General features: G+C 40.2%; 1 protein-coding gene across 2 annotated transcripts in view; it reads right to left on the bottom strand.

Moving 5' to 3' along the window:
- The window catches only part of TJP1 (tight junction protein 1), a 174,028-nt gene that overhangs the window by 25,767 nt on the left and 131,719 nt on the right, over positions 1-16,542 (bottom strand). For both annotated transcript variants that reach the window (XM_026052844.1, XM_026052854.1), the window contains 7 exons: positions 14,567-14,623; positions 8,490-8,614; positions 8,165-8,267; positions 5,379-5,658; positions 4,693-4,796; positions 3,765-3,933; positions 3,237-3,381 (listed from right to left, as the gene is read on the bottom strand). In XM_026052844.1, coding sequence (XP_025908629.1) covers positions 3,237-3,381; positions 3,765-3,933; positions 4,693-4,796; positions 5,379-5,658; positions 8,165-8,267; positions 8,490-8,614; positions 14,567-14,623 — 983 coding nt within the window. The remainder of the gene's footprint in view (positions 1-3,236; positions 3,382-3,764; positions 3,934-4,692; positions 4,797-5,378; positions 5,659-8,164; positions 8,268-8,489; positions 8,615-14,566; positions 14,624-16,542) is intronic.

Here is a 16,542-nt window from a genome sequence, read left to right as displayed (position 1 = left end):
GAGCTCCAGCCACCCCGCTCTGCTCTGTGCAAGGTAGCCAAGCTCAAATGGGAAGGACAACAGAAACAGACAACAAAAACACCCAGAACAACAGAAAAGGAGCTTCTTKGTTTTTGAGTCGTCTCCAAAGCGCTGCATCCTTCCCCTCTGCAAAATGGTACAGGAAACAACCTGATGCTGTCCCCATTTCTAGGTGACGGAAGCTTGTTGGGAAGTGACAGCTGCACTTGCCGTGAGTCACACGAGGTGCTGTTAGGTGCAGGTGTGTCCTGGCAGCGCGGCTCTCACCTCAGCAGCTGGGCTGCGTCAGGCCCCTCCAGTTCCCCCTCCTTTTCCTCTCAGGTCTGCCCAACTGCAGCAGCTTTACACAACTACCAGATCCAAAATGCAGAGTCAGTGACAAACTAATGCTGTCAACTGTGGGGTTCGTTATTTGAAGGAAAGTAAAGTTTGCAAAACATTCTCCCTGTGTGTTATGTTTGCACAGGAAAGCTTTGAAAAATATGCGAAGATACAGGCTTTGACCAAACACATTTTAGCATATTTTAAAATCTGTTCACTGTGAGAAGAGCCAAGATCAGCATCTTCCTAACCACATACAAAATAGGATCAACTTCTGTCCAACATTCCAGTTCTTTATTTAGTTGTTTCAAAAAGAGCTGGAGAAGCCTCTTGGGCGCTACGTGGACTCACAGATGCATTATGCAAGTCAGCCTCATCCTTTCRGAGCTAGTGACCACCTCAACAGAGCTTCCTTCAAGCCACCATCCCTTTCTTGCTGAAACTTAAACACTTCGTGGACCAAAAAGCATTTCTGTGATTCCAACATCCAAGGACAGGACAGGAGCTGCAAGTATTTTTTTATACCTGCAGATTTCCAAGTCCTTTCAATACAGAAGAAATACTAAGTAGTGACTGGTTAACCTAAAGCTACCTCAGAACAAATCCAAAACCAAGCCTCTTACCTGTGGGCAGAAGAGACTCCAGACTTGGGTTCTCTCCTTAATGAGAAGGAGGAGGAAAAAAAAAAAAAAAAGAACTTTTAAAAATCTCTATTGCATCTATCCACTAAGTGTCAAACCTGAGTTCCCACTGTCAATTTAAAGTATATCTACATAAAAAGTACTRATTCAAATAAAGACATTACCCCATGAACAGAGCAAATTTCTACTGAATTGCACAGAAATTGGTGGCTTTATATAAGAACCTAATGTTTTCTGGATCCCTCCTAAGACTAACTTCTGTAACCATAACAGAAAAAACATAAGAATTTAAAGTYTACTAATTAAACTTCTAGAAAATCAAAAAGAATCCGTTCCACAATCTGAGTTTTAGTGAAGTTGACAGATTTCAGAAGTCTTGTAGCTATCTAAAAGCATGAGTCGGCAAGGAAACCTGTACAAAAGGACTAAGTGCACTCCAAAATTTCTCCTCCTCAACATACACTAGACAGAAGAGCGGCTAGAAAGTCTCACCATCTATTACATTGCTGAACTCTCCTTAAAGCTCACAAGATTTGGTTTTATTCTTGCACTTCTTCCTCAGCTTTGTGGTTCTCAAAGAGCTTTGAGTTTTCTCTAAATTTTAAGCCATGACAGGCAGTTGTATCTAGTTTGCTCCCAGAGCAGATAGGCTCTTTCAACAAAAAAAATTCAAATGTTGAAGCTTTCGTTACGTGGCTCAAGGCCACATAACTACTCAAGATATGATACATATCTTGAAAGACACACATGCAGCAGCAGGTTAATCCATGCCCAGGTAGCTCTTATTCATGGAGCAGACGTACCGGCTGCAATGAGACTCGAGAAAGCTTCAAATTCCTTCTCAGGAAGGATTTAATTCTTCTGACAGTTTAGTCCATACAGCAGGAGTGACTATTTACCTCGACTCCTGTATTTAATAAGGCAGGAAAGAACTAACACTGGTTACTTGTTACTAAGTCACCATTTTACTTTTTCTTTTTTTTTCTCTATCAGTCCTTTTCATGCTATATTAGAAATGCATGATAAGGAGCACATGTTTCAGAAGTGACAGAGACCTTGTATCCCTTACAATCAAATTTTTGAAAGTGTCTCCAACTTGAAGAGTAAACACAGGATGAAGACAAAGCTACAAAATCATTTTCATTGGCATTTAGTGGCGTTTTTAGCATTTTGAAATAGTAATTTCCTCACATTTTAATTCAAAGCTTACAAATTATCCTTTTCCCTTCATTCTTGAAAATAGACAAAAAATCAATTGGGACTCTAAAATTTAATGACAACAATAAACAYCATTGCAATTCCCTTTACAGTGTATTTTCAGGCAGCAACATCATGATGTGAGAAAGATGCAGCAGAGCATCCACTGAGCCCAAATTTCCATCACTGACTTCATAACAAACTAGGGAGCTACAATTTCCTCACGTTGCCTTGAGTTGGCTAATCTTTTTATATGAAGAAATGAGAAATACATCACAAAAATCACTTTATTTGTATTTCTCAGACACAAGAGTATCATTAAAGGGGGAAGGGCTCTCTACACTCCACATTTGCCGCTGCTTCTGGGAGCACAGATTCAGTCCATGCAGTTAAGGATTGAAAACTATACAGCTGAGCCTGGATCGTTCCGTAGAAAATCTTAACCATATAACACATTACTTATCACTAAATTCCTAGTTTTATATACTTCAGAACTATCATTAACGTCCTACTAACAAAGTCAACTTTAAACATTTTCCAAAACTGCACTTGTGAGCCACAGAGCTCATCTGCAACAGTTAAAATATATTTCAAGATGCTTTTTTGAAAAGGCTTGTGACAAAATTATAGGGTTAAACAAAGCAGATTTCAACAGATTTTTCTAGACTGTTAATCAAGAGCAAGCGTGCTACTAGTCATCTTGAACAAAACCACAGCTACTTTTTCCTGAGACAAAAACATATTGTATTATATATGCTTGAGTAACATCTCACTAGTATCCAACTTACTCAGCTATACGGACCAGATTCTAAGATTAAGCTTACTAAAAARTGAAGTAACAAATTTTGAGGAACAATTCCTCCTGAGACGTACTAGTTTTTGAATTACAAACAGCAAGCTCAGCTGCATCTCTTGAAATAGCAAATTCTATATTACTACCACCATCATCATCATACTACATCACATTTGTCATACTGTATAAACCCCAGTAAGCCTACTAATTAAAAGTGACATTAAATAGTTGATTAAAAAAAAAAAATACAATGCTGCCATCACCTGCCGTTGCTGGGTTGCTGTGGAGAATGTCTGGAATGGTCTGAAGGCTCTGACCTCTGGTCAGGAGATCGTGAACGACTGCGGCGGGGCCTGTCATGGGATCGGTTGGAATGATCTGATGCCAGCGACTGAATTTCTGAAATGTCTGTTAAATAAAAGTTGTTTTTTCATGAGATGACTGTAATTAAAATGATGGTGTAATCTGCTCAAATGGAAATAAGCTTTTGCAGAGTTTTTTTTTTTTTTTATGAAGATGTTAATCTTCTATGTTTATTTTATACCAAAACAACTARATTAATAGTCTTGTAAGAACAGTTTCAAGAAAAATCACCATGCCTTCCCCTGCCCCCCCCCTCCATATTTTTAAAGGTGTGAATTCCAGTCATGCTCAAACAACATTTTACCCACAGGACAGTCCTACTCATAACACATTCCTCCTCCCCATTCTCCCATCCCCATGTAGGGATTTCATGTCTTCACAATACAAGGAATTCCTCTCTCCCTTTGGGAATCAAGGAGTGTACTCACCATCTCTTTCTGAAGCATTGGCAGAATGAATACTGTCAGAAAGATCAGGGACATTCAGGAGCGTAGCTCGTTCATCTCGTTGAACGACCATCTTCAATTTGCCTTTTGACCTTTCTATTAGTGTTTTTGCATCTGCTAAAGACATGTTTTCTGTCACTGTGCCATTTATCTGCAACAGAGTGATAAGATTACTGAAAATTAGTGAATTCTYAGTGAAGTAAGATAAAGCTTCTCTGTGTCCAGTGATATCTAGAAGACATATTTACCAAAATGCCACAGTTGGATTCAAATACAATATAATGAAAGACTATTGGGCTCATCTGAGGTACAACAAAGCACAGAAAATTGTATTTGTCTTTGAAAGACAAAAACCCTCTACCAGGAATACAAAAAAAAAAGAGAGAAAAAAAGAAAAAAGTAAGAAAGGGCATCATCTTAGGAGTTATCACATTTGTAGTAACATTCTGAAGTGAAAGCTGTTAATAGGAGGACTGAAATCCTCATGTATGWTGATTTTCAGAAAATGAAGTCTAACCTGAAGGCCATGTCTAGAGTTGCAGACAAGTAACCCATAATGTATAACTACCATCAGAGTGTAGGCCTCATACCATATCTTCTCCCTCCGCCTGTTATAATACTACGCACTTACAGAGTAATTTTTCACTTGCAAAAAGCACTACTGATCTGACCAAGGTCTGTGGAATAATACCTGACAAAAAAAAAAAAAAGACAAAAAAAAGCTCTGCTTTTTGATTTTCCTTTTTCTTAAAAAGTAGATTTACTCTAGAAACTTTTATTAGCTTGTTTCAAGGATCAGGAACTTGATACATTTTCTACTGACAATTATTCTGCTGTTGTGAAACAGTAAATCCTAAAAACAGTCATATCAATGCAGTTTACCTTAGACAAATAACATTATTGACTGTACCTTCAGTACAACATCTCCCTCCTGAATATTGCCGTCTCTTGCTGCCAGGCTATCCTGTGATATTTCTTTCACAAATATGTGGCTTGCCAACCGTAGACCATATTCTTTGAATAAAAMCAAGATGCAGTTAGTTGCAATAAAAAACAAAGGGAGATGGATCTAGAAATTTACAACATTGCTTTAGAGAAGATCTCCACACAAAGCACAGAAGGGACAGAATTTGGAAAACAAATCCATTTRTTTTTAACCCATCTGTTTCATTCCAAAATTTATTTAGAGCAGGCTTCCATCCTACAGTACTTTTGTAGCAAGTCAGTTGCCACATTTATCACCCATTTTCATACTGCTGTGAGCCAGTCTGTGATCTGCTTTGGGAAAATAACACAATCAGACATTGAAGACTCTTCTCAAGCACACAGAAGACATCTAGCTGCTAGCTGACTAGCAGGAATTGATGCTCACTAGATATATTTACAACATAAAGCAGTTTACACTTGATTACACACATCTGAAAAACACTGCTAAAAAATCCAATAGCAGTTTAAGTTTTCAGATATTTACTCACAATCAAGTAAACTACCAATGGCTTCAAAGACTACACAAAACTTGCCATTAACACAGCACTGACTGAGAGATTTAGCCTTTAAGGGTCAGTAAAGGTATTAAGAGAATCACAGTGAAGTTACCTTCATTTTTCCTTGATTTCACCAGTGTTACTTTGGTAGGTTTCGCAGGCTGACTGGAAGTAACTGATCTTCTGTCTGACCTCGGCGACAAGCTTCTCTCCCTGCTCGCACTTCGATCTCTTACCCAGCTCTTCTCGTGCCTTCTGTTGGTACTTGGGCCACCACGGCTACTTCTTGGATCACGTATCTCTTCATCATAGCTATCTTCTTCATTTTCAGATACTGGCTCAGGTTCTTGTCGAGCTACAGGAATCTGGATTTTCTTCATTCTTCGGATAGTCTAAAATAAGAATGCTAGCTATCAGCTTACATCTATGTGCCAATACATCTTATGTATTCAAATTGGATAATGTTAGGCTTATATTAATGGCTCCCAACTTACATGAAGAGCTATAAGGGAAAATGTATTACATACCACATCACATTCCAACTATGTACTCACACATATGGAAACAATATATTATTCTTTAAAATGCATCTATTTATATTCTGAAAATCATGAGAGGTATTTAAAAGAACTAAGTTTTACAAAGAAAGAAAGTTCTGTTACAGAAACTGAAAGGTTAAATAAGAGTTAAAGATTCAAAGTGACAGTTGTGATGTGTAGCATACCAGCAAGAGTGGAACGGGTTGCTGGCCTCCAACAGAACAAATCTACATAACTGTTACAAAACAGTAAGAAACAGAATTCCAGACTTCCCACCTTTCAAGTAGCAAAGAGAGATATGGACTGTCCTGTGTAGGCCTGCTACTTAATAAAGCCCAGTAACAGGCACAAGACAGACAGACTGTGGAGAACCATCCACTGACTCCGTAACACTAAAGGAAAAAAAAAACAGACTGCAAAGGTAGTGCAAAAAATACTACCAGAAGGAAGTAGAGAAGAAGCTTATGCCAAGTGCAACTATCACTATACAGGGATCAGTCTATGAATGACCCTTCTAACAAAGTCTCTATTGAATCTCTTCAGATCAAAAAAATATATGAGAAGCCAAAAATGCAAGGTGATTAACCAAGATCTGCAGCAAACCTCAGAGGAGAGGCCTTTGAGTTTAGTGTCCTGAATTATTTATTACTTATTGCAGACCTAGTCTGGCATCAGCAAACTTAAGTCTTCAACCTATACATTTTTTTTTTTAAAGGAGAAAACAATTGAAGTATTCAGGGCAAAAAGACTTCCTTTTTTCAATAGTAATTTTAGAACTATGTAGGTAATCCAAAGTAATACTTCATACGATAATTTGCAAAATTTGCCTCCTTCAGAGGCAACAGATGATGTGCTGTGCCATAATAATACGTTGCCAAATGTCAGAACTAAAACTAAAACTCAGGAAAAAAACATCGTGAATGCCCTCGGTTCTTCCATTTTCACTATAAAATTCTATTTAATCAATAGAGGAAACTTAGCAGCACAGATTTCTTTAAAATTTCATTTTATTTTCTTTTTTACTGTTATTTTCCTTTTATTTCTCCACAACGCTTTGTTTTTGTCCCTGCACAGAGGAGCAGCCTTCGTGGCACACCAGCACATTCCCTCTACACAGGGCTGGATCCAAATGCCTTCTCCCTCCCTGTCTAAACCTACAAATCAGTTACTGGTCATGCTCAAAACTTTCTTCACTAACATGTAATCTACTGTACACTCCATGTCTTACTGACAGTAATTCTCCTTAACTTCAAAACCCACCAATTCTCCAAAGTAACGTTTATGCAAGCCACAGAGAAAAGGCAACATCTGTGCTCAAGTTCAAAATTAGCTGAGATGACACAGATGTATCTGGAATATAAATGATTGCCTCTATCTAAAAATCTTAGTTCTGTAACATAGAGCAAATAAGCAAGTTATGCATGAAGGTTTCCTTCATTAATTTATTTTTCTCTGGATAAAACTAAAAATCTTACATTTCTACTACTGAACAATASAAAGACTTATTTATTTGTTATTTGGAAGGCCTTCTTAATCTTCCATTGATTAGGTTTATACCTAATATTTAAGTCCTAAATGCCTGACACAGCAGACCACACAGATGTTTTTGTCTCTGCACCATAAGAAAACAGATTCACAAATACAAAACACAGCACTTCTTTGCAACCCTATTAAAAGGGCACAAGAAGATCATAAGGAAAACTTAAGGAAACCTTTCCAGCACAAAAGCTTTTCTAAAAAACCTAGAGGTCTTTTAGATCCCTAAATTCTCCTAAATTGCTAAATRTTGTACTTTTTTGGTATTCCATTTCTTATGTAATATAAATCCAAAATTTMTACAGAAAGAGATTACTACCCTTTAGTGATGACGTGTTCTGCTGGTTTGAAATTCCAAAAGTCAACCACACACGTTTATTTAAAGCTACAAAATTATAGGAATTGAGGTAAYCATAATTTATTTTGGCAAACTCTTCTACTGAGCATAAGAATGATGATCTTTGGGCTTCAATAGTGGCTAGCACACATCAGCCTTCGAAAAGCTTTATAAAAGTATAATCCAGAAGGCAAAGAAAGATAAAAATGGTCAAGAAATGAACCTGAAAAAAACTTCGTGAAAAGSAAAAAGAGTTTCTACTATCCAATGCCTTACTACCCAAATACCATCTGTATTTAAAAAAAAGATTTTGCATGACCTATATAATAAACAGTTCACATCATCACTTAAGATTGAAACATCCCCCTGCTTATAGGCAAGTATGATTACAGTATCTTGCATCATGTACATATTTCATCACAGACATTTCCATTCGTTAGTTCTATAATACTGAAATAAACTTAAATCTTCATGATGTTCACTTACAATTTTGGCATTCTTCCCACTTTTCCTCAGTTGCTGAACAGCAAATGCATGTTCGACATTATCCATCGAAACTCCATTAACCATTGCAACACGATCATTTTCTCTAAACAAAAAATAATATGCAGTTTAAACACTTTACATAAAGCAGAAAAAATATTGGGGTTCTGTGTTCCTGTGTTCCTGAAGAAATTGCATGTAGAATAAATTTACCACAGAGTCATGTAAAGACATAAATAATATAAACAAAAAAACCTAGGTTAATTTAAGTTATCATTGTTTAACATGAATGTCCTGAATCATAACTAAGTTACAGTTTGGCACTTACTGTAGCAGTCCTTCTGCTGGACCTCCTTTCAGCACATCAGAAATAACTATTGATGTCTCACCACTCTGAAAGTGAGGATTATCTCTTCCTCCAGATATTGCAATACCAAATCCAAATCCAGGTGCCTGCAATGTGGTAGAGAAAAATGTTTTTATTAATATTTACAGATCCCAATTCATAGTAATGTGTCAAACATGAACATTACATATGTTCATCTTAGACATACACTCATGTCTTACAGAATGAATACAATTTTTTGTAAGAAAGAAGGATCAAGTGAAGCATGCAGAAGATTCTGCAGCTCAAGAACAGGAGAAACACTGGAAAACAAGACAATCCAAAAATCTCTTTTAGAAGTAAGAGAACATGTTAAGACTGGCTACTTAATCTCTCCTAAAAGCAAGATATTAGCATGCCTGTTTATCATTTTATGGCCTGGCCGTTTGACTGCCATCATCGAGACCTCAGTCTTCCCGAAGCAAAACACACCACTGTCCTGAGACACCCATTCCAAGCCATACCACGCTTTCTTTAAGGCTTCCCATTATGTTATTTACCCAGTTTGACCTCACTTAGCTCCAGCTCTGACGGGATCACAGCACACAATAGTATGTATGACTGCAGGCTCAGTTCTTCAGAACAGCAGCAAGATTACTTGTACCATTAAATGCATCAAAACCTTGTCAACACTTGCAAATCATCTGCATCTTAACGAGAGCCATTTGCTTCAATCTTTCCCTCTAGGGTGACCTGCCACTACAGCAAGGTCAGTGCCTCTGAGAAGTTTTTCCTCTTAGGTATTTCAAGATATGACAATTATGCTTGCATTTCTGCCTGGAARCAGTAAGGGTGGGAGATAATCTAAATATAACTGTTTGGTAAACTGTCTAGCTCTCATCTTTAGAGCAATAAGCTCAAAAAACAAACACTGGAGAGGAACAATCTATTTCTGTTTCAAAGCTACATTTCGCTCCAGAAAGGATCCTGAGATTTTAGGCTGTGCAGAACATGCATTCAGGGAAAAGCGGAGGCTGCGTTTGAGTCAATTCCCTCTCTCTGTCTGACTGCCCGCACAGTCATCCCCTCCTTTTTTCCCCCCCTTTCCTCCCCATTTTTGGGCATACACAACCCAGCTTTCAGCAGCAAGGTCTCTATGTCCACAGTGGCTGCAGAAGCAATCGGGCAGCCTGTCACACACATGCAGTGCTCGTCCAGCCTCTCACAGAGCAGTTACTGAATAAAAAAAGGCGGTTTCTCATTTCCCCAGAGGACAGAGGGATGGGCCCCGTGCAGCCAGGAGCAGGATGAGCCCCACGCAACACCCAAACGAAGAGCTGAGCAGCCCTTCAGGGCAGACTGCAACAAGCAGCCACCTACAAAGGACATGAAGCTGCTCTAACAAGCTAGAAAAGGGTCTTTTACTTCTTTCACCTTTGTTTCAAACCTTTTTGGATGCCCTGTATGGTTTTCCAAGGCATTCCAGCTAGATCAAGCAGAAGTCATGGCTGCGGTTCAGGAATCACGAGGTGAAACACAGCCATGCAGCAGGATAATTTAAATGATCGTAATGACTGCTTATTACCAAAACTGGGGTTTCCTTTTGGGGTTTTAAATTGTCTGTGAAAAGAATGTGAAAAGAGGAACCTATGAAACAGGCCAARAGAAAGCTTTTCACAGCACTAGGACTGGCAGGAGCCAGTTCTCCCTTTTGCCTGCCAGGAGTTTCTCCTTCCCTTGTGCACCACTGTAAAAGAGTGGACTTTAGGTCACACTCAACTTAGTTGGAGAGGGGAGGGACTTTTAAGTGTTTACAGGAGATTACCTATCTTTCCTTCAGATTCCTTTTCGCTCAGTCCTCGCTCATGTGCTCAGACAACCACGGCACCAAACCAGTGGAGACAGGGCAATCCACTTGTAGATCTCACTTTGTGCTYGCCACAAGATCTCTATCTTATGAAATTTCCTCATAAGATAGATTGAGGTCTTAAATACTCGAAAGCAAAAGATTCAAACCCAATTTTAGACCTTTTAAAAATTCACAAGCTCTAATCAGGCTCCTTGGTGCCTGGCTCCTGCCTTTTGCCTTACCCTGCTGCTGTCTGTGAGGTGGTGGATGCATCGACCCTCCCCATGAGCAGGAAACCTCACCGGATCCCTGACACTCTCCCAAAGAGGAGGCTGGAAACATCCAGACTGATTGCAGACGGTACAAAATGCAAGCACACCTCTGAACCAAAGGTGTAAAAGGGCTTTTGAGAAAATGCAAGGGAAACGAGGCACGGGGTGAGCTCTGCCGCAGCAGCCTGGCACGCGGCGGCGGAGCCGGTGCCAGCGGTGGCACGAGTCCGCGCCGCGCACGGCGCCTCCTGAAACCCCTGACAGTTAAGCCTGTGAAACCACAAATCTCCCAGGGAGAAAGCAAAGCTGCAGCTACCTGYTAAGTTGTAGCTGAGCGGGGGCCAAGGAAGTTCGGAAGGGAGCAGAGAAAAGGCAAGAGGCCCCGGTTAGAGGCTGAGAGCCGCAGGGAGTCGGTGGTTCTCCCGCTGGGCGGCCGAGCTCTGCCCAGGCTCCCGCGGGAGCAGCCCAGCGCCGTCCCGCTCCTCCCACATCCCGGAGCAGCTGGATCAAACGCATCTCACATCCGCGCCGTATCAAAATGCCAGGAATGACACGCATTCACTGCAACCGCTGGGATTACGTAGGTTCTGTCCCTAATTTGCAGTGACATCACTGGGAAGTAAAGGTCACTGAAAGAAATCTCTTAAAAGAACTGAAGAATAAGGCTGCRGTCTGGAACAAGAACCCCCTAATTAAGACCCTGCCGTGCAAGGCTCAGCTTTCAAAGACTATGGGCCTGGTCCTTTTCAAAGGGCCATTACAGGATCAAAACAAAACATGCACAAAACATATACCCTTCAAAATACGTACTTCTGAAGTGCCACTAATTGGTTTACACAGAGGCTCTGCACATAATCATTAAATGGTCCTCTATAAAAATGCAGAATATTAGGTATTTTGGGTTTGTTTTCAAACACAGTCACTACACTCTGGCCAAAGCCAATCTGCACACTACGCAGACAGCTAGAATTCCCCCAGAGCTGGCAGTCCAGCTTCGTTTTTCTCTTTAAATATATTTTAGAAGCAAGAGGTTATCAAGTACCCACTTTCCTAAAATGCAACGATTTCTACCAAGTTGGCTTGTTTTTATTGTTATATACGTACACACATGCACAGCTTTGTCTGACAGAAGTTGAGAACAGAAGTACTTGACTCCGCTGCAGGCAGCAGCGACTGCCTCTCGCTGGAGATCAGGAGATATCCCGGCTGCAGCCGGGGCTGACCAGCCTGTTCCCACARAGACAGCAAGGAAAGCAAAGGCTGCACGTGCAACATGAGCAGAGGAGCCCTGAAGATCCCTCAGGAGCAAAAGCCTCGCAAAGACACTACTGRAAACATCTGGAGATGAAGTTTGAACACTTTCCTGTCTTGCAGCAAATGATAAGACGCAGCTACGAGCAGGTAGTTTAACTTGCCTACACAGCAGATCAGTGACCCTAGAACTAAATTCAATTTACTTCGCAAGTACTGTGGACATGGGTGTGCGGGTGCATGTGTGCAACTGGTGTGAGGCACCAGTCGAAGGTYAGAGAAGAGGAATCCGGGTGTTGGTGAGTGTTGGCTCCCGCCCTGCAGCTCTGCTTTTATACTCCAATAACCAGCGCCCCAACAACGGGATGGGTCAGTGCAGGACTTGCTGTTTTCTGTGTGGGAGCACTACAGCAATCAGCAAAAGGACAAATATGAGCCTCAGAAAACAGAAATGAGCTCAGCCAAGAATATTGTGTATCTTTATGAACGTACACACACATACTGTCTAACAAACTGCTTGAACTTCCCTCCTGTCATCGAGGCAGCTCATTATTTGAGATGCTAGTGGACCTTACTAATTACATAGCTTTAATCCAGTGCCATTAGTAAAAGCAAATTGAAGTGGAAAGAGTACAATTACAGTGATTACTTTGGGGCAGGAGGAAGGGAGGAAGACTTCCTTGCCTTTCAAAGAGGACCAGTAAAACTGGCATCACACCTCTGGACTTCTCTACCCTTCCTAGGGGTACTAACTGCGGTTTTATATTTATTTATGCTGAATCAGAGCCATTCCACAGCTTTGCCTAGCTTTGCTTCTGAATGCAACTACTGACAGGAGGTAACATGTCCCTCCTTAAAACTAAGAACATCATTTACTTGATGTTATTGTACTCTTAGATTATCACAAAAATCAGATGCCTCACAAGAGCACAGCCACTCTCTTAAAACCTCCCTCCCATGCTGGCAGTTTGTTTAATATTAGAGTAAGAGTTTTGCTTTTGTTATCTTGCATGTGAATGGGTTTCAGGAGGGTTAAGCAGCTAAATTCATGCTACCAAAAATTTAAAGTCCATGTTATCACTTTTTAGCATCTGAATGCAAGGTATTCTTCCAAAACAGACCAGTACAGTACGCAGAAGATTGGCACATAAAAACACTATAATCAAAATTACAAACAAATAACTTTCCCTCTGCCTGTACCAGGATTTCTGAATTCYTTAGGTGTGAGCAAAATCAAAGGCATGATTTCTAGTGGCTGTTACTTCAAAATTTKTTCATGTTAACACCCTGTTGCAGTATTTCATTCGTCTGTCACGAGCTGGCTGAACTCCTCTTTCACATGTTTCACTAAATTTGCTGCTTAGATTAAACAGAGAAATTGTGTTTTCTACTGCAGCTGAAAAGAACAAGACAAAGAGAACTAAGCTACCACCAACTCTCCTATCAATCTTGTATTGTTATAGCTTTTGKGTTTGTTTTCTTAAATGTAAACAGCACCCATTTAATCATTGGTGAAAGTAAAACAGTTTAAGCCAGGTTTATATAGGCTCCAGGAATGAACAGACACCTTCAGGAATGCAAAGAAAATACCAAGATCAGTTACGTGAAAAGAAAATATAATTCTTCTTGCTCAAGAATGGAGCTACAAATTGCTCAAGAACAGTCCAGGAAGGATATTGCTCTTTTTTACTTAAACTTTTCTTTCAATATTCAACAAGTTGCATTTAGAGCGTGTAGTTTGTAAGGTGACATTTTGGTCAAAACCCAGTGTAGCTGCTCTGAAGATGGAAAATACCAAAATGTTGATTTTGAATACATTATATTAAATGCTATTAACACCAACAGATAGAGCAGTACAGAGTTGGCTTTTTGCCAGACTAGTTGATCTACTTGTACACTTTAGTCAAAAGAATCTATTCATCTATAAATGTTACAATTCTAAAAAGTCATGATATTATACTGTAGAATCAGACAAATAMCATGACTTGCTCCCTTGAGCAAGTCTTTCTTGTTATCTCCTCTCTGTTGGGAATAAACACAGCTACTTAGGCAAGGATTTCATAGTCACCTTAATAMCGAGCTGCTGCCAGAAAGGGCAGCTCCACCTTGTTCCAATTTGCCCTAAGCTGCTTGTTCCCTATTGTATTCCCTTCTCCTTTGTATAGCTTCATGATAGCCAGAGCTGGAAGAGATTTAAACTGAGAGGAATTCACAGAAGAGAAGGATGAAAGTAAGRGTAAAAGCTGTCTCTGTGCTCACCGAGTCCTGATGCAAGAACAACTAATTTTAAAAAGTGACAAGGAAATAAGGAAGTTTTGATTTTTTCTTTTTTTCTAGTACTGCTCTGTTTTATGTCTTGCAAATGAAGTTTTAAACATATTTAAGTATAGTCCCACTTCAACCTTGGTAGTGTTACATAGCCTTGCAACACATGAAACAATTTGGTACTAATTACTTTCAGTTATGTGCAAAAGTAGCCCTAAAATTCTGCTTTTGGCATCATTTGCAGGCAAGCTTAGCTTTGAAACCTCAAGAACAGATGATTAGAGCTACTATCAAACACTGCTTTTACAACAGTGCTAAATTTAAACAAAGGAATATGACAGTTTCCTTTGCTTTTACTTCCTGACATCTGGCTTTTCCCCTATTGTTTTCAAAAGGGACCAGTATCCTGAGTTAGGCACACACAAGTAATTGTGTTAGCTTACCCTGTGAAGAGTCACTGTGTGTTGTTCCCATATAGCTGTTTCTTCCATTGTTGTGCTCTAGAGAGAAGAAAAAGAGAGATCAGATTTCACTTAATAACTGTGCTAAACAAGGGTGTAATATCAAAAATAAGAAACTCAAAATTAACATGAACATTAACACTGATTAGTTAGAGTGGTAGGGCTGGCTCGCTCGTTACATATTTCCTGTTTTTATATGTCAGCTCCAAACTTCCTGTACTGYTTTGGAGGCGGAGGGAACACATAAAAAACTTCTTAATCTTTATACCCAAACTACTTATGACATGAATCATGTTAGTCCATTCAAGTCCCCTAATTCCAGTACAAAAAAAAGAGAAAGAAGAGGGGGGTGGTGGGTGTTTGTTGTGCACGGTACATGCCCTTTGACAGGAGCACTTCAGTTCCTTGGGCTGCCACAGGCGCAGGGCGAGCAGGGAGGGTGACGCAGCCCTCGGGTGCCGGGGCGAGGGCAGGGCTGGCGCCGTGGGCCCCGTGCCCAGTTTCAGTGCTGGCAGCTCTCGCGTGTGCCCGTGTGCCTGGCCGCAGCTGCTGCTCCTCCACGGGGACCCGCGGACAGCGAGCGCCAGCTCCGCAGGCAAACAGTGCGCAAATAGACGCGAAAGGGAGCCCGATTAAACAGTAACTTTATGACAACTGCACATACCAGCATTTCTGCTCTACACGGCCACTTGCACCAAGTAATTTGCCCCAGCAACAATTTTGAAAGGGGGAGGCCAGAGGGGTGGGAAGAGGCGGGGATCTCTCCTGCGCTTCCAGGAGGTACCTGCTGCTTTGCTCCATGCGCTCCTCTCGTAAGCCAATGATCGACTAACTAAAAACCTAAATTAATAGGCACATCTCTGAAAACAGCTTAAAGAATTAAAGCCAAAACACACACGGATACAATCCAGCCCTCAGCCCCAATACAACCACAGCAACAAAAATATTCAAAGCCACTAAAATGTTTGTCCAATTTCTTGATATGAGAAATTGTAACTAGATTTTAAGATTAATTACAAAATGAATTTAAGAAAAAGAGTGACTTTGTCCCACAGCCCCTGGACACGATTTCCACATTTTCTGCTCACATYTCAGCTGGAATGTTTTAGCGCATCACTCATGTCCTTTTTCCTGGACTCCCTTCTCCTGTAAGCGCTGGTGCAACTCAATGGGGAGACACGTCAGAAACTGGATTTGCCCCCACAACCCAGTACCCTGCTGCTTCTTTGCAACAAAGATCAGCTCAATTCTAACCCCAAACCAGAGTAGGRCTAATCATACCTCTACACAGAGATTTAAAAAAAAAAAAGTGAAATATATTTTAAAGCAGTAACAAGTTGTACACACAAAGAAGTCTTTCAAACAAAACAGAACATCTTGTCTGCTGAACAGTGAGTGAATACTGATTTTCTTTCCCATTGGTGATGCTCTCATTCTGTCTTACACTTGGCAAGAGCTTCCCAGGCTAAACATTTTCATCAACAAATGAAGAACCAAGTAAACTTCTATTTGGGAAGTAGAACTGGCCTTTGCCACACCAGTTCTGTTGCCCCCAATACACCAGTGTCCAGCTTGAGTAACAAGTACWATCGTTTACAGTTCTGCATCAAGCTTCAATATTGCACGACATATTCTAGTTACCTGTCGGCCTCAATCAGATCTGATATTAAACTGTGAGAACAGCTAAAACTACCAGCTGACTGCAATTGGATAAATTGCTTCTCAGCTTAGGAAGGAAGAACATGCACTCGTTCACTTTGCTCTTAATAGACTTAGTAGGTCAAYTATAGTATTGGTAAAGATGGTGTTGAGGTGGAGAGATAAACTTAATGACACTGTTACTTCACAGATTTAATATATTTATATATACATATGCATAAATAATAGCTCCAGTTCATGCCATAGCTTCATTTAATTCCCATGGCATTCACATAAAAGCTCTGCCTCTCCTCCTTCAG

This window comes from Nothoprocta perdicaria, unplaced genomic scaffold, assembly GCF_003342845.1.
Source record: "Nothoprocta perdicaria isolate Ctin4 unplaced genomic scaffold, notPer1 scaffold_113, whole genome shotgun sequence".
NCBI classification, from domain to species: Eukaryota; Metazoa; Chordata; class Aves; order Tinamiformes; family Tinamidae; genus Nothoprocta; species Nothoprocta perdicaria.
Note: the sequence above shows the minus strand (reverse complement) of the source record. Positions and strands in the feature narration are given on the sequence as shown.